Raw genomic sequence first — 26,693 nt, 5'->3', positions numbered from 1 at the left:
AAGTTGGAGCTGCCCCTTGTGAGTGGGCAGGATTTGTTCACACGCTCTGCCCTGCAGTTTGCACTGCTATCTCCAGCTTTGTCTCCTTCAAATGAGCCAGCATAGAGCTTTCTTTGTAGCCTCATACTGCAGCCAGGGGAGTTGAAAAGTTAAGTTATAAACATTTCCAGGCCTTCTGGTTGGTATCTTGTGTTTTGTTTTGTTATTTTAAGGATGTGGGGTATGTTGCTGCATTCCTGTCAGTGGGATTAGAATGAATAGAAGCAATACTGTAGGAGATAAAATGTGTTTAATTATTTATTTGAGAATTACAGACTGAAATTGCTTTTTGATTTAAAGCATCCAAGTCATGGATATGTTTTTGGAGTAGAGAGAGGCACGCAGAAACATATATATGCATAATTACCTAGGGTAATGTAAGAAATCTCTTTGCTCAACTGCCCTTCCTCTGCAGAATTTGTTCATTTCCTTAAAGATTTTAAATTTCAAATGCAGCTTTGTTAAGTATCAGGGAAAGCTAACTGCATGCTGTGCCTTGCCCACCAAAATGTAAATAAAATAAATAAGGTCTTCATTGTATAAATGTTATGAAGTGGATGGTTTATTTTCTTTAATTATACTTTTTATTTAAAATAAACTGTAAAAGCCAAGTAATATATACCCTGAATGGGCCAGCACAAACTCATATTGAGTAGGCACATTCTATCTTTTCACATGAAAGCAGATAAAAGGACTATCAAACTGCAAATCAGAGGGGGAAAGGGAAGAAAAAATATGTCCTTCCAAGTAGATGTAGTAGTTGACATTGTAGTTTACTTTTAAAGGATGTTTGAAAGGTACAATATTTTTAATCCTTGTTGATAGTTTGCTTTTTTGTGCTCTTGAGTAGCAAAAGCCAAGCCAGTACGTCTTGATGCTGTTTCCAGCTCCTGTCCCTGGTTGCAGAATGCTGGTACAGGTTGTATCTCAGCACCAGAGGGATGCTGTAGAGCAGTGATGTTAAGAGCAGCAGTTGCAACCCCCACAAAACTGTTGAGTCTTCTTGATTTTGCTTTTAAAGTACCTCAGAGACATGTTTTATTCATGTAAGATTTTGTAACGCTTTGGTTTCTTAGAAAATTTAAATTGTGGGTGTAAACCTGATTCCCTCTTCATCTGGACTTGCAGTGCAGAGCAAGGAGAGGTGTCTGGACTTCTACTACAGGGCTGAGCACACTGTGAGCACCACATCCCCATTTCAATCAGGCTTGCAACTCACAAAGGAGCATCCATCCTCCTTGCAGCTCCCCTTGACCTGTGCTGGAGGTGTGTGCCATGCTCTGTGTAGCCTGGGCTTGTGCTGTTTTTTTAAGCTCTGCAATACTTCTTTCTGTAGTGCTCTTCACCCTATGCTCTGTTTCTGTTTTGGTGGAGCAGTGTGACAGATTACCGATGGGCAGCTGTCCTGTGCTGTGTTACCATGCAGACTTGGTAACCCTGTGCTAGGTGCAGGTCACTGCATGAAACAGGGCACCATATGAATCCACAAGTAATTTGACGAGGTGGTGGGGGGTAAGGAGGTTGGTGCAGGGAGGGAGCTGGATCTGACCCCAGGCTGGCTCTTTTTTCCTTCTGGGCAATCAATGGGAGTGATCAGTGAGACCAGGGCGTGCTGTTTAATTGCAAATGGGTCTGGTTACCCTTCTGTGTGCAGGGGTCTGTAAGTCTCGGCGAGGCCCCAGCATCCAGCAGCGGAGGCTTCAGGGAAAGAGGATGCTGTCAGCATCTCACTGCTTCACTCTCTCTTCTTAAAACACACTCCAGAGACTAAGGCCTTCCTTCTGGGACAGGGACATGTCTGATGAGCAGGACCTTCTGTCCCCATCAGCCTGCATGGCAGGCAGCAGTAGTTCATCTGGGGAGAGTTTTATGGTTTTGGTTTGTTTTTTTATATTAGCTTCATTCGAAGTCAGTGCTGTAAGTGATGTAGCTCTCTGGTCCTGTCCCATGGGAGGGGAGGAGGGAGGCCAGGTTCAGGGCTTGCACTCAGCCCACAGGGTTCCTGATGTTTTCTTCTTTAATAACCACACGAGCCGTGCACGCATGTGCTTGCCACTTCTCTCACCTCCTTGCTTCGCTGACCATCCTTCCTGCTAACAAGGGCTGAACACAGTTCCCTGTGGAGCCTGTTAATGCTGCTGCCGAGCTGCCTGGGGACTCGCAGTGTGAGCCTTTCCTTCCATCTTTGCTGCACTGTGTGCTCGGGCCCAGCTCCCAGGCTCAATTCAGCCAGGTAAAGCCATACTGACTCCATTGACTTCACTGGATTTGTTTGGGTTTACACCACTGTGAAAGAGAGCGGGGCTTGGCATAGTTTGTGTTTGCATGTCTGTGTTTCTGAAAAGCCTACTTGTTATAGTTTGTTGGGGTTTTTTGCCAAACAGTAAATATTTTCTTGTAAATTGCTGGGACAGAAAAGTGACTGCAGTGCTTTTAGTTCATTTATTTGCTTTCAACTGATGGCAGAGTCTGTCAGGAGGTAATAGGAAATTAAAAGCTTTCTGTGTTTTTTTTTTAACCGTCCAGCAAAATTTATTGCAGAATTATATCCCTGCTCTGGGATTCTGTTGGACAGTTCAAAAAGCCTGTGGATAGGTTCTCATTTGCCATTAAATTTTTAAAGTTATTGAAGTAATCTTTATGGAACCCTATTAAGTTTCTGAAGAAACATCTTGGTTTCATCACTAATAAATTCTTTAAGGCTTGTTCTTGAGGGAATAGTCAGACTCCAGATCTCTCTCCAGTGGAGTGGACATTAACTTTTTGCCCTGTTGGAGATAGATTCTTAAAAGGTATCAGCAAGGTAAGCAGCAAAGCTGGGAAAGCCTGATTGCACCCGAGTCCATCATCTAGTACTGTGAAATAGTGGGTTCATTGCTAATCATCCCACTAGAGTTTGGGTGGAGATTTTAGAAGAGGTGAGTTTGTTTGTTTTAAAAGGTGAAGAAGAGTAAGATTGCAGATGGATCTATACAGGTAAATCGTGGTGGAGAGTTAAACTTAGACTCTGGCATCTGTGTCTGAGTGCCATCATGTTCAGGAGAGGTTGCAGCCTTGGCAGAGGGACGATGCAACCTGTAAGTCCCAGTTTCTCAGACACTCTGGTGCTTTCAAAATAACGTTACATGTTCACTGTGCTTTTCCACTGCATCCATAAAAGCACATGGAGAGTTCCTCCTGGTGAAAGAAAAGTATCAAGCTTGCTTTGTGCTCAATGTGTTGCTCACAAGCACCTTTATGGAAGCACAGAGCCACCTGATGAAAAACAAATGGGCTAGGAGGGAAATGAAATTGTGTAATTGCCAGTTTCCTTCAATTCTGCTCCCTCTTCCATTTTGCATAAAGGAGGCTATTTAAGTCTCAGCTGGAGTGAGTTTTGGTAATTAGCAGATGTCTATGAACCTGCATCTGCTGCTGGTGTCTGCTGAGTTTGTTCTGTATTTCCATATTTATTGATGATCCAGTTTTGAGAGAGATCTGTCTCCTTAACACTTCCCATCTTGTGGCGTGAAACCTGTAGAAGAGGAGTTTTTGTCACTTCAGGCTCACAAACCCTTCTCCTTGTAGCATTTTGGGAAGTGCAGGACTGGACAGTGTCACCAAAGGTCACATCAGGGTTTGCAAACCCACCTCAAACTACACTGACTCATGAATGCTATGCTGCAAAAGCAAAGCCAGAGTCTGCTCCCTGGGAAGTGCAGAGTGGCAGAAGAGGGACAGCCTTGTTGGATGAAGCAGCTAACATTTTCATTTTCTTGGTACTATGTGATTTGGCTTCCAATCAGCTCAGCTGTCCCCAGCCAGTTGCCTTCCTATGTGGCTGGCCTTCTCTGGGCAGAGGCACTCACAGTGCAAGCTCTGTAGAGACAACTCAGTTTAATACAGGCTTAATGGCTGGAGAAAGAAATTTACAGTGTGAGCATTGAATGTTTATACAGTGGTGAACATTGTCATTATTTTGATTATTGAACCTCTCTTTAAAATTGAGCTAGAAATGTGAAACAACTAGAATATATCCATTACATTCTGTACTGATCAATATAATAACCAAAGTGGAGGAGATTATTGTAGATCATCAGATCAACAACGAAATTCTCTGAGCAATGTGCTTTTTGGCCTGAAATATTTTTTGCCTTACAGGCCAGTCTCTGGACCCTTTATGTCTTTCTAGCAGTACATGCTGTAAAGCAGCCTTAAGCAGACATCCCAGGACTCCCCACTGTCAGTGGCAACGTAGTCATCCAGGCTTAGTCCTGAGGCCAGAGGAGAAAAGGGCCCAACTCCAGTGGCTGTGTACAGCAGAGCACTCTTTTGCAAGCCATGGAGGTGTGAGTAATTCAGAGATGCTCTAAAGGTACTCCAAATGGTTGTGTGAGCTGTCCCAGGAGCTTAGATGCCTTCAAGAGCCTTTGTCAGTCATCTCAAAGCTGGTGCAGTGAGGAATGCTGCCTTGGCTACACCACTTTTCTGTCTCCCACAAGAATACCAGTGTTTTAAACTAAGAAGAGGCCAGCATGGCTACACATCCAGACCTGCATTTGAAAATACTGCCGCGGCAGCTCTCCTTTCCTCTCATCCCTTCCTCTCTCCTCCCAACAGTCAAAGTGGACCAGGTCCAGGTTTTTGGCTCAGACCCATGCCTGCTGCATACATTTCCTCCACCAAATGGACACAACTATAAACCTCTTTCTGTATAGTTTCCTGCAGGCCTGTACTAAACATGCCAGCCAGGTGTCTCCGTGTAAAGCCACTTCTTGCTGAGCCTGCTTCTGTTGCTGCTGGCAGACTTGCCTCCGCGTGCTCACGGCAGGGCTCCCATCACAGCGTGCTCATTTTAAACAAACGACGACTGCATTGTGATTTGGGAGGGTCTTTCCCATCAGGTCATATCAGAGTTTCTCTTGAAAGAGAAGGCTGGTTTTTGTTTTGTTTTCTTTTCCCTTTTCCCCTCTTTTAATGTGATCTCTGCAATTTTGTTTTCACTGAAATATTGACTGGCAGCATTGCAAATTGCCTGCATGCAGACAGGAGCTTGCCAGCACTTTCTTACTCAGCTAGCCGTCAAGGTTGTGGATTCCACCACAGGCAGTGCCAGGAAAGCTGTTGATCAAAAATATTCGTAACATCTGTGAGTCCTCTCCATCCAAATGAGATGTAGTTACATTCTCCTTTTCCCCATGCTCCTTCCAAAGTGTTGCTTCAGACACCTAGAAAGCCCTGGTTGCAAATCATAAGCTGATCTCTGCTTTGCGGCTCTGTTTCCAACTCCTTTCAAATCCAACATAAACTCCAAAGTGCCCTTCCCCTAGTCATAATAAGTGAAAAATACCACCTTCCAAAGGGAGAGCAGAGAGGGTGCATTTCTTTGCCCCATTTGATCCAGATGCCAGCCCATGCTGTCTCTAGCTGCTGTGGTCACAAGCCCAACAAGGAGGATGTTGTGAGAGCAGCGGAGGGAGGACACGGCTCAGAGCAGCTCCCAGTCGAGCCTGCAGCCTCTCGCACACCCGCTATTCTGCCAGCCCAGGGAGGGGGCAGGGGGGAAAAGCCCGATTTCCCTTCCACCCTGTTCCTACCACCATCACCAATCCACAAGCCAACTATTAAATAATTAACGTGCCCAGTGGGGCAGGAGGAATCAAAAGCTGTTGTGTTCCCAAGTTTTCTCTGGCTCCGAAAGGCACGGCTCGCTGTGTATTCTGGCACCTCAGAGCGGGTTTCCCTCCCTCCTTCGCCTCCCCCTTATTATCCTCTGTGTGTGCTGGAGAGGGAAGTGGCGTTCCCAGCCCAGCGGGGGATGACTGTTATTTCAGACTAGCAACAGGGGAAAAGGAACAGCCTGTTGCCTGATTGATGTTTGTTTTTTGTGGACAGACACCAAAGGTTCATTAGAGACGGAAGGTTTGGGAGGAGGGGGGGCAGTGGCGGGGGAGACGCTCACTCTTAAGGAACTATTGTACCCCTGTGCACTAACCTGGCTCTGCACTTTCTTTGACTTCTGTGAATGTTTCAGCTGTACTGTTTTGGCCCTGGTAACTTTAGGAAAATATGCACACCACAGAGGTTTCAGTAAAAGCTCTGCAATGAGAGGGTCAGGGGAAAAAGGAAGGGGAGGAGAGAACAATGCAGTAGGTTTTGGTGTAATTAATTTCAAATGTGCTGCTCATCTGTTCTCCTTGTGTTTAAAAGGGAATGAGGGGAGCTTGCAGGGCTTTTCCTACCACATCTGCATCTTTCCTTCCATCTGTGGCTTTGACCAGTCTGGCAATGTGGAGCGCTGAGTGCAGCGCAAACCGATGCTCAAAACGATGGGAAGGGTGTGGAGGAGCTTCTCTTCTTTCCATGTTGGGTAGATAACACTAGAGAGACTGAGAAGGTTGGTATTGGGTAAAGCACGTTTCTCTGCAGAGAGTTAATAGAGCACATTTATTTGAATAACAAATGTTGTTATTTGCTGCTATGGTTGGTCCTGAAAAGCTTCCAGGGTGCAGCTGAACTGTGCGGTTAAAGGCTTTGAAAGGTTTGGGTCAAACCCTCACTTAATCTCTTGCTGACTTTTGGAAAGCCTCCCTTCTCATAATCACGTCAGGAACCAGTAAGTTAATATTAAACCTTTGGTATTATGGCATCTTGAGTAGAAACAGTTCCTTCTGACGTCTGTTCCTCAAGTCTCACCTGTTGGACTGGGCTCTGTGACACATAAAACAGGGGCTTGACATCTGCTGAGGGCATTGTCCTGTGTCCTTTGCCTTCGGATCTCCTTATCAATGAAGTCACACAATGCAGCAGTAAAGAGAAACAGAATAGGCCTTTTAGATTATTGACTTTACTCCTCCCAACAAGACATCCAGATGCTAATTTGATAGCCCTATGAATCTTAGCCAGAAAAATCAGTAAAACAGAAACTTAAACTACTCTAAGTTACTGTTAGTGCTTTAACAACTCTATTTTCAAATTGCTCTTTGCTTAGAAGCTTGCACTGAACCCTGGAGCTGGTGGATAATGACCTCTTATTTAAACACGTGGCTACTTTATGATCCTTAGCTCTTAGAAAAAACACCCTCAGTATTGAGTGGTGAATATTTCTAAAGTTTGGCCATAAGGAAAACATTTCCACAGCGTGGTGGAAGAAAGTGTTCTTTTTTCTGGTCAGAAACTAATTCCTTGCAGCCACAACATGCTGAATACCTCAAAGGTACTTGAGGTGGGTGCTTGTTTGTGATGCAGTCCTTCTCCAGGCCGCCAGCGTTGGTATGTGGCTAGTAGGGCTTGACCATATAGCAGTAACTATTTCTGTGGTTCTCTGGAAGGGATGTAAATACTGCAGTGATGTTTCAGACTGTGTAAAGGCATATGCCAGGTTTTGTGAACTGAATAGACTTTCTGACATTGCTGTGGGACTGGCTGCTGAAAAACTGTGCGGTGATAACATGTCACCAAATGTAGATGCAGACACCAGAGCTGCTGTGCAGAGGGAGGAGTGGGCATGTGAATCTGGAAGTTACTTCAGTGCAGTTTGTGAACAGGCAAAATTGATGTGGAGAAACAAAGAAATGGGGAGAAGCCCAGGGATCCAGAACGTGGCATATCTGTAGAAAACAGCAGCAACTTCAGACCTTTTTCTGTATAAATTACTTGTGGAGGAAAGGGAAGTCACATTTGGAGAATATTCAAGCCCATCTCCACTCCCTCTTTGTGGAGAGAAACCCATATGAGAAAAGACGGAGATCTGAGTTAAGTCCAGGTTTAATTTCCTGGTCCTCCTCCATGGCAAGAAATATCCCTTCAACTATTGAACAAACAACTGCACTGGCCACAAAATAGCAAAGTGTCCCTTAGATCACTTCCAGATAAACCTAGATTCCAGCATCTGCTCTTAGCCATGGATATTTCTGCACCTTGTGCTTGCCAACTAATACAGAAAAGGAGCAGTACCTCAGGTCTCTGCAGAAAGCGCATCTATTTCTCTGCCTCCTTTGCTTCTAGCTGGATCAGGACCATATCCTACTTCCCGGCATGCAAGAAGCAGCCATAGCAGCTCTTTGGAGTGAGGCAGGGGTGCTTTGAGGCATTACTCTCAAGTCTTGGCAGTGCCTGTCCAGCTTGTCACCTCTCCCTTCTTCAGTTTTGACAATAAGGGAAGAGGAAATGTGGATGGCAAGGCTGGAGAGGGGAGGTGGGGAGTGAGCTGCTGTGCTGGAGCTGCAGTTCTTTCCCTACCTTCTGGGAGAGTTGCTGTCTCCAAGTGCCACTCGGCCAACCCAACTTTTGCCAGCTGTGCCCTGGGGCTCCTTTTCTAGTTAAACTTCTTTATATATCCATTATGAAGCAAGAGATTAAGGTATATTGTCAACCTCAGCAGATTGTGATATTTTCCTCCAAGGCTGAGAAACAGAAAGTTATTGTAGGGGAGAATGTTGTTAAAGAATAAAAGCAAAGCCCCAAAGATGGTTTTGAAGGTCTGGCATTTTGATCTAGCACAAAACTTTATCCAAATGTTGGATTGTTTCTATATGTTGGATAGAGGTTGGACTAGATGATCTATAAAGGTCCCTTCCAACCCTACCGTTCTATGATTCTATGATTCTGTTGGTTTTGTGAAGCTAGAGCTCAAAATCCAAGGCAGAAGACAGACTCGGCCCCTAGCAGTGGGACTGATAGAGCTGCATGGAAGCTCTTTATCCTCTCTGTCTCTCAGCTCTGGTGCCACAGCAGCACTCAGAAGTGGCGGATGTGTCTGTGGTCCAAATGACTCCCACGGGATGCTTAATAAAACCATGGGAATCAGAAATTTCTTCTCTTTTTATTAGTTACAAATGTTTTTTCTCTCCTTTAAAGGATTCCCGCCACCTGTTCCAGTCAGGCAGGGAGGTTTGCTTTAAAAGCCCTTGTTGCTCTTAAAAAGGGAGAGGGGAGGGCTGGAGCCTTGGACCACTGAGAGTTTGGAGAGTCACAGGGGAAGAGCAGGAATAGGGAATGCTGTAGGGAGATACATAAATGAGGCCCTTTTGTTTCTCTCCTTGTAGAGCATTAAAATGCCCAAGGCATGAATACACTGTTCAGATTACTCTTGAACATTTAAATATCTGTTCTGGTAATTTATAAAATGAAGGGGTGGGAAATGCCTTACACAAGGAAGAAAAAGGAGACCTTTGCTGGAATCCAGTGCTGCTAACAGGGGAGTTGTTCTGTGCTGCTGTGGGAAGAAGAGGAGAAGGTGGATTTATCTTGTGGATGCAGCAAAGCTTTAGTCCCTGAAGATGTGGTGTGGCATCAAAGAGGCCAGCTACTCCCTCGGTGCCTTTTTCCTCCTTTCATGATGAGGAATTTCCTTGCCTCCTTCCTGCCACTCTTAGTTGTTTGGTCTTAGAAGTGGCCAGGGTTTTCCAGAAACGTGCAGCACCTAGTGTAAGGGAAATTTGGCTTTGGTTTTAATGAATTAATGGGAAGAAATGTACTCAGAATTCAGAGTAGCTACTCCAACCGTCCGGCAACCTGACAAAGTGTGTGGGAACAGCCCAGCTCTGAGCCAGCTTGCCTGCAAAACAAAGGCCTGGGGAGAAGTGTTTTAAAAACACAGGAACACCCTCTGTCTGTGAGGGGTCATTCCATAACACTCCTTGCTTCCTGTGTCTATATATGAAATAATGGGTGCTCTGTCCCTCTTGACCTAGTCTCTGTTTGTGGAGTGATCATAAGGTAGGGTGTGATAGTCCAGTCATTTCCATTAGCCATGAGCATAGCCTGTAACAAAAACACTATTGCTTATGTTTTTCATGGGACCCTGTGAGGTCCACAGCTCCAGCGTGGACCAGTGATACTCTTTCCCATCTGCTGGGAACAAGCACGTGCCTCTGTGTGAGATGAACAGATGCTGTTGCAATTTGGTTAGATACCCAAGAAAGCCAAAATGGAAATGACAGGGAAAGTAGGAAGGCAGGGCAAAGGGATGAGGGTGCTGTGTGGTGTTATATGCACCACAGTGCAGCTGGACAAGTTTGTTCCCTTCTGGCTTACCATTTCTCTGCTTGTTATGGCAGCAGATTAGTGTAAAGGCAAAACACTAGCTTTAGGATTAGTATCCTTACCTCAAGTCAAGAGAGGAGGAAGCTGAAATGGAGATATATTAGAAACTGATGTCCCTTCCACATTATCCGTACTCACAGTTACATATCTGTGTAGATGCCCTACTACTGATAGTGCAAAGTAAACACAGGTCAGTTCACTAGGAGCATGAGGAATCGGGAGAATGGTGTGGATTTTATTGCTTTCAGATATTTGGGCTAGAGGCTCTCATGCTGTCAGAGCTCCATCAAACTCTCAGCCAGTTTGCACGCAACATATGTGATAGATTTTTCGAGTGAATATGTTAATGTGGGAGGAGGTGGTTCCCTGAAGAACAACCGCTGGCAGTTTGGAGTGTCATCCTCTAAACCAAAACCATATTGTGTCCTCAGAAACAAAACCAGCAGCACCAGAGCTTGGATTCAGCCCATTGAGAGATGAGGCGTTTCATTTGTAATCATTAGATTGATTAACCATTTTGGATCCATTAGAACTCATACATTTCTCAAAAGAAGGAATCCTCTCCCTACAAAGGCTCAATTCTGACTTCACAGAGAACAGCTTGCAGGGAAGTAGAGATATTATGAGTGAAAGATGTTGTCTGCTGTACTAATGGGGAGTGGAAACTCTCAAGAATTAGCTTGTACCCCACTTTCCCCTACTAATGTGCAAGAATCTGGGATTACAGGAATTCATCAAACCCAAGCTGTTGCGTAGCACCAAGCTTCTCCTTGTTCGTGTTTCTGCTGTTGGGAAAAAGTGTGACATTGAGAGGACTTGAAGGAGAAACTCACAGTGTATTCAATAGGATTGTTGATACACGTGGCAAACATGTGAAAACAAGAATATCAATTATGCAGCAATTAGTGTCTTGGAAAAGTATCTGCAGGCTAAACCCAGATACTTGTCTCTTTCACCCAGTAGTAAAATAAGAATGCATAGCAGCTTTGCATTAAGTAATTCCTGTGATTGCCCTTCAGATGTCTGAGTCTGTACTTGCTTGGTGTCTGAAATGACGGTTAGTACTGTGGCAGTGCTTGCCCAATTTCAGCTCAGAGGGTACTGTGAGGATTGTGAGAAGTGTAGTTCTGCCTGGGAAGTGGGAGACGACAGAGCTGTGTGCTACTGAGGCTCCCAGCAAATCCCATCACTAAGAAAGCCAAGCATATCCGTTAGTAGGGCAATGAGCACTCCACTGAGTGACTCTCCCTTGCTACGGTGAATAGTCCTCACACATGTCAGAATCCCAGGCATCCTCCATAAACTTGACAACTTGCAGATGAAGGTACCACTTCATCCAGCAGCCTGGTAGAAATCATTGTGCTTATGCCTAACAGTCATTGCAGGGCCACTACAGGGGCTGTAGAGTCTTCAAGGAGTCAGCAGGAGGAGGAGTGAAGCATTTGGGTTTACAGGTCTTTAGTTATTGTTTCAGGCTTTTTGCACATTAAGGCTGGCATTGCAACAGCCCATGCAGCCTTGTGAGACTTCTTTTCACAGCCATAAACCTTCATGCAAGAAGAGATTCAAGAATACCTTTTTCATTAATAGGGTGTGATTCCATTGCAATGCACAACACAGTGTTCCTCTGTTAGATCTTATTACATGCCAGATCTTACATTATCCTCAAGGATTTCTAGAACTGAAGTATTTCCAAAATTTCTACTGCCCATTGAAGAATTCACACTTCATCAAAGGAGAAAGCTGGAAGGAGCTTTGCAGCTGCATTTCACACACTCTGAGATCATGCTGAAGGAGCTTGCCTTCTGTGGTGCAATCAAGTACTCTTTTCCTTATTGCATACCAAGCCTCTTTCCCATTTTGAAGGAGAAGCTAATGATCCCTCACATGTTCCTTCTTGAGCACACTGCAACGCTGTTCGTCACACACTATTGCATTCTCAGTTTGTCTCCTGTTGAGCCAGGTGAGACAGAAAGATTTACTGAACATTTAATGCAACAGCTTCCAATATGGGGATTTAAAACTCCATCACAGTTTCTCAAGGGTTGAGAAGTTTTAAACTGGACAAAGCTCCTCTATCATAAAATTTCTATTGTCAGTAGCTAATACATGTGATTCAATCCCCCATGTGCAACAGAGTCTAGTTTTATTGATCATTGTAGTGGTTGTGTTTAAAGGAGGAAAGGACTTAATCTTAAAAAGCAAAAGGCCATCTGTGGCTTCCTAATGCTGTTGACAAACCTCTTTTGCCTTTGCTGTGCTTGTCAGTAGCTGTATTTATTCACTGCTCACTCTGTGAATTAAAACGTTGAGGCAGGCTCCTGACATGCTTCTTCCAGCGCATCCTTTTGGAGTATTTGGTTGCCATAGGGACCAAATCCAAAGGGCACACACTATTCAATTAAATGTTCCCTGATTAACAACTTGCAGCTTGTCCGTTAAATATTTTAATTAACCATGATGCAACTTGAAATGTTGTTGAATGTATTCAGTCTGTTAATTTCAATATCTCAATTTTTCTTAAGATGCGATTCCAGCAGCCCTAGAGCTGGAATTTCCCCATGCAAATAGGAGTGAAGTGGGAGACTTCACTGCCCCTGAGTTTGCAGGGAAATTCTTCCAGTTTTTCTTCATCTTGATCCGAGATTCCTTGTGAGATGTGATTAATTTAAGAGATATGTGATACTTTGTATTATGTATGTGATCCTTTGATTAATTTAAGAGAGATGTGATTCTTTGTGTCCTTATTGACAGACTCAAGAAGGGGTGGAAATCAAAGAGGGTTGTTCCTCTTTACATTTTTGGTTTGTATATGGTCCTTCTCTGCCCTAAAAAGACAGTTTGAATCCATATGCGTCTGTCCGGGGCTGAATTTGGAGATATATGTGTGTGTGTGTGTGTCTGTTGTGTGCATCTTTTTCCAGTAAAAATGTTTGGAAAGTCAACCAGGAGCACAGAATTTGATGCATGTGGTCATCTAGAGACTAGAGATGAGCTCTCTTTCAGGAGGTGTGTGCAGGATGTTGTTTTTTGTGCTGGTGTAGTTCACGTTGAGTAGCACATGCCACATTTCAGACACGAGATCACAACGTGATTTGATCTTTCTAACTCCAGTTACAATCTCGGAACTTTAGCAAGGAAGAAAACTGTTGTCTGGGCTCTCTCTGCCTCTCTTGTAGCAAGGAATGGATAATCTCCCTCCCTTTTGTAAAAGCTACTTGTGTGTCTGGCAGTGGGAAGCCATGGTGAGAGCCCAGCGGTAGCACTGCCCCTCTACCTGCTTGTTTTCTTGCATTGCCTGATTTGGTGTCATCTTTCTGTTTGCTTGCTGAGCCTTGGCCAGGGCTGTTTGGATGTTTCCAACAGTGAGCTGGCAATGGGAAAGAGGCAGAAATGTGACACCCTTTGTAGACAGGAGCCAGTGCCTGCAGGCTGAAGGGTCTGATATTAGCTCATCTTTATTAGCTTTGTGGTATGGGTCCACCACTACCTAATTGGCTACCAATAGCTTCCCTAATGAAGGATGATAGATGGCACTCAGGGGCCAGCTTGAAGGGGCCAGACAATCAGAAGCAAAGATGTGTGCAGAAATAAGACTCTCACCTGGAAAGGGCATGGGAGCCAAGTGGCGTGGCTGCTCTCAGAGAGCCTGAGCTCAGACAGCTCCTCTTTTCCTTGCATCAGGACAGGCATCAGTTGTCTCCCAAAGCAGAGATGGGAATTTCTGTGACCCTGCATATGCTTGACTGGTTAGGATATTCATCTCCTGTTCCCAGCAGAGATGATCTGGTGTTTGAGAATGTTCTTGCTTGTCTTTTTCTGGTTTTGGTTAGCAAGTGTGCTTTCTCAGCCAGACGTTGACTTAACTTCTCCAGGCTGGAAGGTCTGAAAGGTCACTTGTACTTCTCCAGAACAGTCTCACTTTCTGATTTTACTTGAAATGATTCTCTGGGAGTTTGGAGTTCTCTGATGTCATTTAAAAAAAAAAACCAAAAATCAAAAACCTTCATAAGACTGTGCAGATGAAACAAAATTGTTGTCTTAGCCCACACAGGGTATTATGCAGCCTGGCAGATCCCTTCCTTGTAGCAATAAGAAAAGGATTTGGCATTTAACCTCTTGAAATTAAACCAGAGTGTGAACTTCAATAGTTCAATCTTATCAGGGCTTTGCTAGAATAACAAATTGTGAAAAAATGTAATCATGTCTCCAATGTGACCTTGGCAGATCTGCCTCTGTGATGTGAGAGAGATTAGGTAACTCTAAGCAGATGTCTGTTTATTTTGAAAATAGTAGTTATAAAATCTTTTTTACTTCAGTTTGTTTGCACTGCCTGTGAAAGATATGACAGAGAGGATTGTAGTCTGCATGGAGTTCTCTGTAACAAGCTGCTCTATTATGCTGAGCAGTAATTGCTCTTGGAGGTTTGAGTTATTGATCTATTGGTGGGAGTTCAATTTCAGTGTAAAGACCTGTGTTCATGATTTAATTGGAGTGATTAATAACTCACTCGCAGGCTAGATGGGAATCAATATGGATTTCAAACAGCAAAAGTAGTGCATTTTCTCCTGTAATGTAGTAGTTGATGGTTTATTATTTGCCCTTGTTTGACTAATTAAAATCATAAGATTCCTTGGTATATGGCAGGCCTCTCTGTTTAAAAGCTTACATCTGGAGTTGAGTATTTGTGTTTGCTTGCTTTCATATGTTAGGGAGTGGATTGCCTTTCTAATAGCTTATTTGCCTTTCTGCTTGTCTGTCACTCAGACTAGAGGTACAATATGCCATCGCACATAACAAAACATGACAAAAACACCTGAAGTAAGTAATGACAAAAAGGTTTAGTAACATTTTGTGGCCAAGGCAATAGAGTGGCTCCTACATCGCTGCTTTTTAGGCATCCAGCATCTGCTTAGGAGCAGTGCTGAGGGATTTAACCATGCAGCGTTTGATCCACCATTATAGCCCTAGATTAAAAGCCAGTATGAAACTTTCAATCTCATTACAACGCCAGCATCCACAGTAGGTGCTTTAGCTGCAAATCTAGTTTCAGCTTTGCATTGAAATGTTGCCAGAAGCAGCATTGCTAGGAAAATGCAGTGTGACTTACTTTGGGGGGATTTGAATTGTGATCCCTCTTCTTTATGCTCTGGCCCCAATCCTTGTGTTTGGCACCCATTTTCATTCAGCTCCTGCAGCTTTTCTAGTGTCGTCATGCATGCTTACAGCTAACATGCCTGGATAGAGCATGGAAAGCTCCCAAATCTCTAGGAATAAAGCATCCCATTAAAGAACCATAAAGCAGCAAATCAGCATCAAGTCCATAGGTCTTAATGCTGTTGCTCTCAGTTTCTTGGGGAGGGGGTGAAATCTTTCTGTGCTTGAACATTTTGCAACAAAGGCTCTTATCTGTGTAGCTGGCTCTTTAGCGTGGTGGTTTTGAATATTCTTTTTGATTTGCAGAATCCAATAAGCTTTACAGTATTCCTATATGGTAAATTAATCCTAAATGACAATATACCTTTTTCTTTTGATTAACATTCATGGGCATCCTGATAAATACATGAGCCAGAAATTGAAAACAGTGATCTGGATGGAATTGTTTTCATTTTAAATGAATATTTCTTTAGGAAAATTCTCCTACTGATCCTAAAAGTACCAGAGTTAATGTAAATTTGCCACACTTGAGTTTTCAATTGAGTGAGAAACTGTAACCATACTGAGAGTGTAAGGAACTGGGCTGGAGCGGTCGGTGCAGAGGCCTGGAGGTGGTCAGGGCATCCTTTAGCCCTCTGCCACATCAGCATCAATGGGGTGGTGGTGGTGGATACATGGACCGAGAGCATGATGGGGAATGACCTGTCCACGTGGGTGTAGTAGGAGAGAGGAGTTTCCTCTGCCCAGGTGCACTCCTAACATGAACATTGTGAAGCACATCAACCCTTTACTCTTGGGAGCTGCTGTCTTTATGTTAGAAATGTGAGATGCTTTCCTTGTCATGACGTTATGAAAATGACTTGAAGATATTTTACTTTTAAACTTGGGCGCTTCAGAAAGGTCAGGGGGGAGACACCCTTGGAAGTTTAATTCTGAGGACCAAACTGACAGCTTTTTGCCACTGTTGCTTTCTTCTAGGTTGAAAAGCTGAAGGCTTGTTACAGCCCCAGCATACAGCAATCTAGCAGGTTAAATGACTTGGGCAACACAGTTTATTAAAACTGGCAAGTGCTCGCTCCAGTTCTCTTCCTGATAGTCAAGGCTGTCTGGGAGAGTAATTGATAGTGGCAGCTGTTCGGAGGGTGTTTCAGATTGCAGCAAGACGATTTGACTTGACAGACAGCTCTGTACAAATGAACTGAGTGATAGGGGCCGAATCCAGAGTGGGTTGTGGAAGGAGGCTCCGGCTGAAGCAGCGCTGGGTCCGGGGGCCAGGCTGGAAGAGCCGTGTGTGAACAAAGACCCGCTTCCCGCACACAGGTGTTGTGCTTACACTCAGCTTTCCTCAGTGAAAAGATGCTGCAATTATTTGTGGAAAATCCACCAGAGAGACCTGTGATGTTCTGAGGAGCCCGTGCTGCAGGAAAACGGGGCTTTTTGATGAGCAGTACGCTGCTGTCATGAGGGATGTTTGGCCTTTGCTTTACAAAACCGGTTAAAATGGTTCACGCTACACACCTGGGAGCCTTCCAGACAGTGGTTTTGTGTGCAAGTCTTTATTTCTTAAGCTGATTTGCATTAAAATAGGTGGAAGAACATGGTGATTGGTATGTTGGGTACTTTCTGTGTTATATCTCTGCTTGACTTACCTTTGCAGATTAAGCCAGTCATCTGATGTCTTAAATAGTGCAACCTTCCTAAAATGCAGTGAAAAATCTGTCTATATAAAAGCAAAAGCCAGCTAGGGATAAAGAATTAGCACTTAAATATTGATTTTCACTTGTAAGCACTCTACCAGTGTCAGTGCTATCATTGACAGTGCAAAGTGCTTTATTCTCTCCTGTGCTTATATATGTTGCATATCCACAATACATTATGCAGCACTCTAAAAGTTCAAATTACAAAAGAAAAGGGGGAAAAAGGTTTTCTGAAGCTCATTGATTAACACTCCTTTAATTATTTCTTTGGTTTGACCTACTGCTTTAAAGTCCCTACTTATTCCCCACATTGATGGTTCAAAACTCGTCTCTGGAACTCATCAACCAACTCTCAAATACTCAGCTTCTTGCCACATTTGTCCTTATAATTCCTGTGGTGATGCTTTTGCGGCATTTCTTGCTGGAATTATAATGTGGAGCAGGGTTCATCATAGCCAGCCTGGCCTGTGTCTCTTTTCAAGAATGTGTGCAGGGTGGATAGGCTGCAGATGGTGGTGGTTGTGTTTCTTGGGAAATTGCCACTGGTAAAGATGTCATTGATGGATGTAGGGGAGGAATTTCTTTCTCCCATCACCCCATCACCCTTACTGTTTGAATACAACGGGAGACTGCAGAAAGACGTCTGAATGACTGCACTTTTCTTTTTTTCAAGAGACAAAGGAAAGGCGTGCAAGCAAGATTAGATTATTTCCAATCACATTGTACGTGTGTTGACAGTCCCCTTTCAGCAGCAACTGGGAGCTTGCAAAGAGCAAGAGGCAGGGCTGGAACTGCTGTTGCTATAAGTACTGTTTGTATAACACAGTAACTGCTTATTGGAGTTCTCAAAGCAGCCTTTACATGTTTAATCCCTTGCACTTGAGCTACTCTTAATCAGCTTGAAAGAAAATTCCTGTAGCAGAAAGGTTTAATTTGTGTCTGGGACTTTCTGTATTGTATTTAGCTTGCAATGCTGTGTAGTTACACGTTGGCAAGCATGTCACCCTCTGCAACGGGGATGGGCAGTGCATGTTCATTCCCATCACTGATTCTGAATTCACTGAAGTTTCATATTGAATCCATGCTAATGGTCTTTCAGGTTCAGGTAACACCTTTTGAAACACTCTTTTTGCAGCAAATTCAACTGTACTTGACTTTGGGGTTTCTCTTAAACTTCAGCTCTTGTTTCTACAGATGTACAGTAGCAGTAATGAAAGCTCTCTGTGCTTTTAAAACTTGTTAAAAGTTTTCATCTTTACCAGGTTAAACTGGAATGGGATGTAGCCTAAGACACAGGGAGTTTAAAATTTTGCAGCACTCCAAATGAGAAAAAGGATCAAGAAGGCAAAATTACTAATCTCAGGTTGTTGTTATTTTTCCTGTTAGAGCAGTTTCAGACCTTTCTTCTCTGTCTCTTGCACTCAGTCATCATTCATCCTTGTGAGATCAAGACATGTTTCACTGTCTGCTCATTTAAGAAAACCTCTCAATGGAAGAAGTCCAAAGTGCTTGGTTAGAAAATAAACAAAGTTGGCATGCTGAAAAGGGGTAGCGCTCTGCACGGTGGAGAATGGCAGATGTGATCCAGCCTTCCCATAGCATGGCTGAAACATGAATCATTGCAAATGTCAGATTTCCTGTGAAGGGACGAGCTGAACTGACATGCGTTCAGGTTTAATTAAGGTTGAATTATTGGAGCTGACTGTCAAGTCTTAGGCAAATTGGCTCAGCCTGTTGTCATTAAGCATGAAAATTACTCTAGGACTTGGTAAAAATAAACACATTTTTGCCTCTAGAACGTGGTGGTGTAGTCTGGTGGGTCTGTGCTTTTGTCAGGGCAGTTGTGCTCAGCTCCATGGGTCCATCTGCTCAGAAGGGCTGGATAAGGAGCTGAAGTACAGAAATTTCTGAAAGGATCTTGATGAAACCTGATCTAGCTTGCACAAAAGGGAATGTTGGGTTTCTTTCCTTGGGATATTTCCATCTGTGACCAACAATCAGCCTGGCTGATTGGAAGGAACTCAGGCATACAAGAGTGTAGTTGCCTTAGGAGACATATTTGAGCATCCTACAGAGAAACTGTGGAGTTTCAGATCCAGATCAGAATGGATAAGATCTCACTCATTAAAATGATTAAAATTAACTTTCTGAGGGATTTCAGGGAAGGTAGCTCAGAATCTTACATGTGAATGGTGAGGAGGACCTTGAAGTGGAGATTTTTGCTTGTTAAGTACCTAAGAAACCAGATAATTATGTCCTTGAAAATTCATTTGGTTCCATATCTTTGGTTGCACAGGGACAAGGGCCTCAAAATTGCCAGGTTTCCGGAGACTTATCTAGGCTATGGCTAGCTAGTGACTGGGTATTGGAAACACACACTGAATAGGTAGAAATAAGTGTTAATGGAAATATGTGAAAAGAAAGAAACCAGGACATGTGCACATTTTTCACTATCAGAGTGCAAGTCAGTCATAGGATGGCACTCTGTGGAGTTAGCTGAAGTGAAGGGTCTTAAGTCTTTGCTTGGAAGTGCCTTTTGTGTTTTCTCATCTAGTGAAATGTATGGATGAGATGTATTTCTTTTTTCACATCTGCTTTATATTTTGTCCAAATCTATTTTACCAGAGACTGAAGTGAAATTCTGAGATGTGAGACAAGTTTTATTTTGAGAAGATTTGATTTTCAAACATCAGGCAGGTCCCAGTGTCTGGCATTGCTGCCTTCCTCTCATTTCTCTCTGTGGTTTGTCCTATCTTTGTTCATGTGTAGTTCTCTTCCCTTCACCCATTTCAGCTTACCCTCAGCTTAGCCACAGGAATCAGCTTTTACTGCATTGCAGCCATCAGAAAGGGCAATAGCAAAATCACCAAAACACCAGGATTTGCCCCACATACTTCCCATGTGGGTTCTGAGAGGCTTGGGGATTTTGCTGTCTCTCTCATGTATCTCCATGCTTACCAATGACTTCACACCATAGCTTTCCTTTCTCAGTGCTGCTGCTTTTGCTCAACGTGGCTCCAAAAGGAGAGAAGATAGTCACACACTCACGCTAGTAGCTTTTCCAGAGTGGGGGGAAGCATCTGGGTATTTTCATTGTTGTTGAGAATGAAACACAAAAACATTTCAGTACTGCAACTGAGAGATGCAAGTTGGCATCAGCAGTCAGTCATGTAATCCTCGTACTAATACAACTTGGCTGGCTGGTCAGTTCAGTCAGCAAGGGAGCATGAGTTTTTGCTTTGAGAAAATTGCAAATGGGAACTAATGCTGAAACCACAGGGAATCAATAGTTGTACATAAAACTGGTCAAACAGCTGCTTTTAATGTGGGACTTTTATTGATTTGTTTTGGATCTAATTGACTTTTTACTCAACTAACTTTTGTGGTGCCAGTGTGTTTTGAATATGCACCATTAGTCTACATTGCCTATAATTACACAATATGAAGTTTAACTCTGTAGGAGGAGGTTTGCTGGATGGAAAGAGCTAATAGGCTCTCAGGAAACCTATGGTCAGGAATGAAACCCAATTGCTTTTAATGGGTAGCTCCTGAAAAATGGTAGGATCTACAGCTGTGAATATACTTCCTCCAAAATGCACAGTGTGAGGACTCCCAGCTTGAGCAGTCAATGGCAATTTCTCAATTGTTAGTAATAAAATCTGAGGAAAATTTACAAACATAGGTGGCATTACAAGAAATAATGGTGCACAAGAGCAATGAGAATTTTATTCTGGAAATAAATTCTTTGTCACTCTAAGTAACATTGGAGCCAAGTCTAGTTACGTCTCAAAACCAGGGTACCTGTGATGCATGAACTCATGTTTGAAGAAGAAATTCACTGAAACAAGAGTTAGCCTTATATTTATCATAGGGAATAATTTAGGATCTTCAGACATTGTGTCAAACCTGTAAGGATGTATAAGGTGCTGGAAAGTAAAGGGTTGATTGTCCTTGCTGTCTGCAAGGCACTGGCGTTTGGAAAGGCTTCTATTCCTGTTTGTTGTGGGTTTGAGCCCACAAGTCCTCAGACATCTTTGACTAATAAATGTAGTTCATATGTTTCCATTCATTCTCTTTTCACATTCTGAATTTATACATGTGTAGTGATTGAGTGATGAAGGAGGTGGTGCAATGGAGTGCAAGCAGAGCCAGCAGCAGTGTGGGAAACCGCCTCTTGTCTCAAGGAAGGAGGTACCCTCACTGCCTGGGCATTTTCTGTACAGAAGGGGAGCTGGTATGCTGCTCTGTCCTCCTTTCACCTCGTACTGACATGGTGGTGCTCAAGTGGCTGAAGTAGCAGCAGTGAGGTTTGTGGGCTTGCACTGGCTGCATTCACAAACGCCCCATTAAGAGTGTCTGCATGGCCAGAATTAGCTCCCGGTGTGTGTTGCGTGTCATTTCCATTCCTCCTACATCAGGAACTGGCTCAGTCCTTTGATGAGACGGGAAAATTTCAAAGGTGGAATTTGTCAGTGAGGGTGTTGAGAGCATGTTAATGAGTGTAGGTAGCATCTCCTGCGTGTCTGCAAGACAGCTAAACGCAAATAGCCCCCAACACATTTTGGTGGATAATGAAAGCATGTATGCTGAAAGCCAGTTAGAAATCTGTGTGTGCATGTGAAACACACGGGCAGCACTAGTTGTCATAACCATGAATGGCTTTTCTTGTAATTGTAGATATGTGTGCACTCAAGGGTACACAACCCTTTATATTCAAAAGGGAGTTATAGTGGAAGGAGGATCACATTCATGTTGGTCCTTTTAGTTGTCTTCAAACTTGTGGATATTGCTTGCACTGAAATATCTCTCCTCCCTTTCCCTTTCTAGCCTTTTAACCCCTTGGGCTGCTTTGTTTAGCTTAATTTGGGAAAAAAAGGACAATATTTGGTATCATAGGAGTAATTAGATATAGAATTCCCACCATAGGCGCATTTTGCAAGACTGCAGCATTCCTGATAGTTTTGTGCCATGGATACAGGTGTGGGCAGAGTGAGCAGGACTACAGTGGGATGCTCGCTGCAGTTCTCTACTCTGTTCTTCGACATGAACGTGTGGCCAGGGAACACCAGTGTCACAGCTTTGCTGCAGAACCGTCCCATCCTTTGCTACACAAAGATCCCAGGTAGCCTCCTCACTAGAAGCCAGGCAAATTTGTCATCGGTGATTAGTACTTGAGTCATGGTGCGGTGCAGCTGGAGTTGAGCCTAAGCACAGTGTAAAATACTTTGAAAGAGCGTTGAGAAAATGAAATGTCTTACTGATCAGGCTTGTGTTCATGAGTTCATTATCAGCCTTAAAACTTCAATTGGGCAGGAAATACTGTAGCAGTAACTTGAGATACATTCACACTCCTACTGTAGGTAACTTCTGGACTCTGTCACAAAGCTGTATGTTCTTTGTAGTGTGCATCCATTTAATGACAGCTAAGTGTCTTACATGCTAAAAAGTACTGTAGACTGGCTAGTCAAGGACAACGGAAGGACAGACACAAAAAGACACATCCATCTTGTAGCAGCAGTGCTCCCACGAGCTGAAACATAACGTGTTCCTTCTCAGGCATATGTTCTACCAAGCAGAGAAACAAACACAGGCTTTTCAGCATGCACTCTGTTCTTTTTGTCGTTGCTCCATAGGTCCCACCTTGAATGACAAGCCAGAAGTGAAAGCAGCCAATGTCCCAAAGGTGTCTGGGCTAGAGCGGAGCCGGGAGCAGAGCACCGACGTGCCCTTCGCCCTGCCCATCCCCAGCCCCCAGCCAGTAGCTGCCGTTGTGACTTCCACCTCCTCAGCGCCCACGTCAAGCGCCAGAGCGAGCCCACTGTTGAAGAAGGAGCCAGTGATTTCAGCACCAGCACCACCAAGGCTCACACCTCAGCCGCAGCCTCGGCCACAGTCACAACCTCAACCTCGGCCGCAGTCGCAGCCGCAGTTAATACCTGAGCTTCGGACGCAGCCTCCGAGTCACATCGCTCCACCTCTCAACTACCAAGTGCATCACCAGGTGGCCCACAACGGACTCAATAATATCAGGTAGGGGAAGGGATACTCATGTTATCCTTATGCTACTGCTGGGCTAAAGGTGGTTTCAGATGGGACAGAAATTGCTGGCAGGTGAGACAAGAGCACTCTTACTGTCCATGTAAGATGCTTCATCTGTTGGATATTGGGCTTTCTGTGCTGACTCTGCAAGCTGGATTGTCCAGCAGTGGTGGGTCACTGTGTTTGAAACATGGTGATAAATGCTCCCGTTTTGGGAGAAAGGCATGTGTAACTGTGGGGTAAAGTTCCTATAGGTCCATTTTTTAGTGGAGTTTTGCATTGTCTTGTCTCAGCTGGCTAGTTCTTGCTTTAGGAATTTAAGGTGGCTTGAGTTTGAGCAACTCCCTTGTTTCCTATTCAGAAAGACTTGCACTGGAATAAGCTTGTTCCTGGTTATCACAGCTCTGTTGGTTTGCCAGCATCAAAAGAGGGATATCTGCATCAGAAAATGCTGTGTACCTTAGAACAGGGCTCTAGTGTAGGCTGAGAAATCTGCTTCCATCTGACATGTTCAGATCTAACAGCAGGCTTAGTTTCACTGTTTAAGTTGCCTCCATGCAGTAAGTAGGATGGGTGAAAATGGTATGGAGGAAACATTTTTAGAGAAAAAAGTTAAACCTGTCAACTGGAACCTGTGTAGTCTTTTTGCTGGTACCTGCCTTGCCTCCAAAACCAGAACTAGGCTAGTTTAAGCAAGATGAGAAAAATGATTTAAAATGAAGTATTTGACTGCACAAAGGTCAAAATACACGCATTTCATAGTATCCTACATGCTTAATGTGGATTTCATAGTATCCTGCAAACCTAAACACTTGTGTGGTTTTGCCCTGTAAGTGCCACCATAGTATCAACAATTAATAATATTTCAAACTAATCAAGACATCTCAGAGGTTTAAATTGCAACAAATAATTGATGTTGTGAGAATTACACAATAGTGCCTTCTACCCCACAAAACTTAGATCACTTGCAGTTAAGTAGTAATAGTAAAGGGTATAAAATACAGAATTCGGAGAAAAAATTAACGTGATACATTTTTGCACAGTTGTGTGAATATAACTGCTCAGCAGGTACAACTCAGTCCCAAAGTCACTCACGCCGTGCAACCCTGTGCATCCAGAGCAACACAAAAAGGAATTAAAGTAATTGCATTGTGTGATCACGAGGACACACACATGGGCAGCAAGGTCAGCAGAGGCTAAATAAAGGTGCAAAATCCAGCTGCCTCTATGGCCTTCCTCAGTATCTCATAGATAGCTCAGAGGATTGTAACTTGCTTAAGCACCAGAGGAAATGTCACTTCAGAGAGCCCAAGCCCCTTTCCGCCCTGTTGGAGAAGTTCATTAAGATTTGTTGCTGCCCCCACTGCCATTACAAAAAACAGAAGCATAAGCCTGGGGAGATCAGTGTTACATAGTTGTGTTGTTTCTGGTAGTATATTTCTTACACTGTTTTCAGTCTTGTATTGTAACACACTCTCTCTCTTTCTGTCTCTCTTTCCCCTCTACCCCCATCTTTTTCTCTCTACAGCCGGAGCAGCAGTGCTAGCAGTGCAACAAGCATCAGCCTCCCGAAACACCTTCCTCTCTCTCCCCAGATCCCTCCGCACCATTCCTCTGGCCCGTCTCTGCCCCTCTCCATCTCTAATCTTGCTACCTCGCACTTCTCTCTCAGACCGCAGACCCAACACCAGCACCATCCGGCCATGTTCGCCACCCCACCCACGCTGCCACCTCCACCAGCGTTACCTACCAACAGCCTCGTGATACCAGGTCACCCTGCGGGTAGGTTCCCTTCTTCTCCCAGGGCTGATCTGCTGTGCATGCACTGGAGGGTGTGGAGAGATGGGCTGGCTGGTAGGCAGGTAAAATGAAGTGACACAGACCCCTGCGCAGGCAGTGTGTACTGGAACTGGAACTCATGAAGCAGGTAGGAGACCTGGACATACTTTATCAGATGAGAGATTGTAGAGATAGCACTGTAGCTTCCTGTAAAAAATCTTCAAGTTTTTGTAAAAGAAAAATATCCTTTCCAGGGCATGAATTGTCCAGCGTGGCATTCCACAGTCCTGAGACACGGAGAGATGCACTGTTTGCCTTTCTCCCCACTCTAATGAAAGCTGCTGCTGTTAGAACTGACTTGAAAAAACTGTTTATAATCATCCCAGAAAGCTGTTGCAGCTGAACACCTACCCCGTGCTATGGTCCTTCAACAAGTAGCACAACCCTTACCATTCTATGATCCTGCCAACAGAGCTGGGTTCTCTGCTGTGTCAGCACAAGCTCTCTCTGTACCCACAGCTCCTTGGCCTTTCCCTCCAAGGCAGAGGCAGCTCATCTGACAAGCTCTGCTGTTAAACTCTCACTGTCTTTGCATCCTTTTAAAAAGTTTCCTTTGTTCATTTTGGCCCCCATTCTGTTGCCACTTCTGCCCTAAATGCCCTCTTTATAGCATATCCATTAGCCTGCAGCTGTCCCTGGAAGAAACCCTGGCAGCTGGAGACATCCCTGCAACATTGACTTTCTGGAGCCTCCTTTTGATCTGGCATTTGACTCCACAACTAAGTAGGGATTAAACAGGACAAGCATTTCGCAGAAGACGTGCCCTCTATTTCCTGTGAACCCAGTAAAAGGAATAAGGAGAGAGAAAATCTGATGGCCTGGCATCCCCTTTTTTTCCTTCCAGGAGTTAAATAATGTCACATTCTTTAGAACTGCTTCTTTAAATGAAAGAAAAATGTGAATTGGTTCAAAGTGAGCTCTCAGAATGACGACTGACAAAAGTGCTGTGGATTCCTAGCCAGAAGCAGGACCACATAGGCCAAAGCTGCTGGCTTTCACAGGCCCTGGCACCATCTAGAATTTCAACCACATGGCTGGGAAGATGTTGGCAGCACTGTGGGAGTCCTATTCATTGCTTCCCCTGTTTGAGGCAAAGAACTACTGTGATGGAGGCTTTGAAAGTACTGCAAGCGGAAATAGCAGTGCGCTCACTAAAAGCATGATACTGCAGTCACTGAAAGCAAGTGTGTTTTCACCATTAACTTCAGGAGGTGCAAGATCAAGTGACCTGTTCACATTCAGCAGCTTGCCAGGAAACGGTAACAGTCTTGCTCCTACTAAAAGGATCTCTCCTGCAATTTAAGCAGGAGAAGCCTAAGTTAGTGGAGGGAAAAGTCTGGGCGTCTAACCCTGCAGACAGTGAAATGCCTCTTGTCTGCATTATATGAAATGCCTGCAAACTGGCACATCATAAAATCAATACAGAGCGCTGCAGAGCCAGGAGCTTGTGTTGTCATTCACATAAAAGTTTCTTAAAAGCAAACAATATTGCTGAGCAGCCCTGAAGAGGCAGGATCCAAATGCTGCTAGCAACATAGTCCTTGCTGTGCCGTTCAAGTGCATGTGTGCTCTCAGTAAAAGCACCAGCCCGCAGAGAGGGTATGGCCCTGGAAATCTCCTTTTTCTGATCTTTTTCTTCCCCAGTTTTAAAGGAAAATATACTCTTACTTTAAATTTACTTTGTTGCTCTTACCAAGAAGAGAGGCATTCAAGGCACCTGCATTCACCAACAGTACAAATTTAGGTCTCTGAATAATGAGAATGCACTTCTGATGGCTTTTCTTCCCTTTGAAATCTAAAGCTTGTACAAGTAAGTAAAGAGCAAGCTTTGTGTGGGCTGCTGCCCTCTACTCAAGGGCACCATGGCTGGCCCTGAGGCGGGACACACATAGGAGC

General features: G+C 44.0%; 1 protein-coding gene across 19 annotated transcripts in view; it reads left to right on the top strand.

Annotated features, from left to right (window-relative positions):
• FBRSL1 (fibrosin like 1) overlaps positions 1–26,693 on the top strand; it is a 524,940-nt gene that overhangs the window by 473,857 nt on the left and 24,390 nt on the right. For all 19 annotated transcript variants that reach the window (XM_062010073.1, XM_062010071.1, XM_062010068.1 and 16 more), the window contains 2 exons: positions 22,553–22,949; positions 24,487–24,740. In XM_062010073.1, the coding sequence (XP_061866057.1) occupies positions 22,553–22,949; positions 24,487–24,740 (651 nt within the window). The remainder of the gene's footprint in view (positions 1–22,552; positions 22,950–24,486; positions 24,741–26,693) is intronic.

This window comes from Colius striatus, chromosome 17 (assembly GCF_028858725.1).
Source record: "Colius striatus isolate bColStr4 chromosome 17, bColStr4.1.hap1, whole genome shotgun sequence".
NCBI lineage: Eukaryota > Metazoa > Chordata > Aves > Coliiformes > Coliidae > Colius > Colius striatus.
This window is presented reverse-complemented; position numbering and strand designations above follow the sequence as displayed.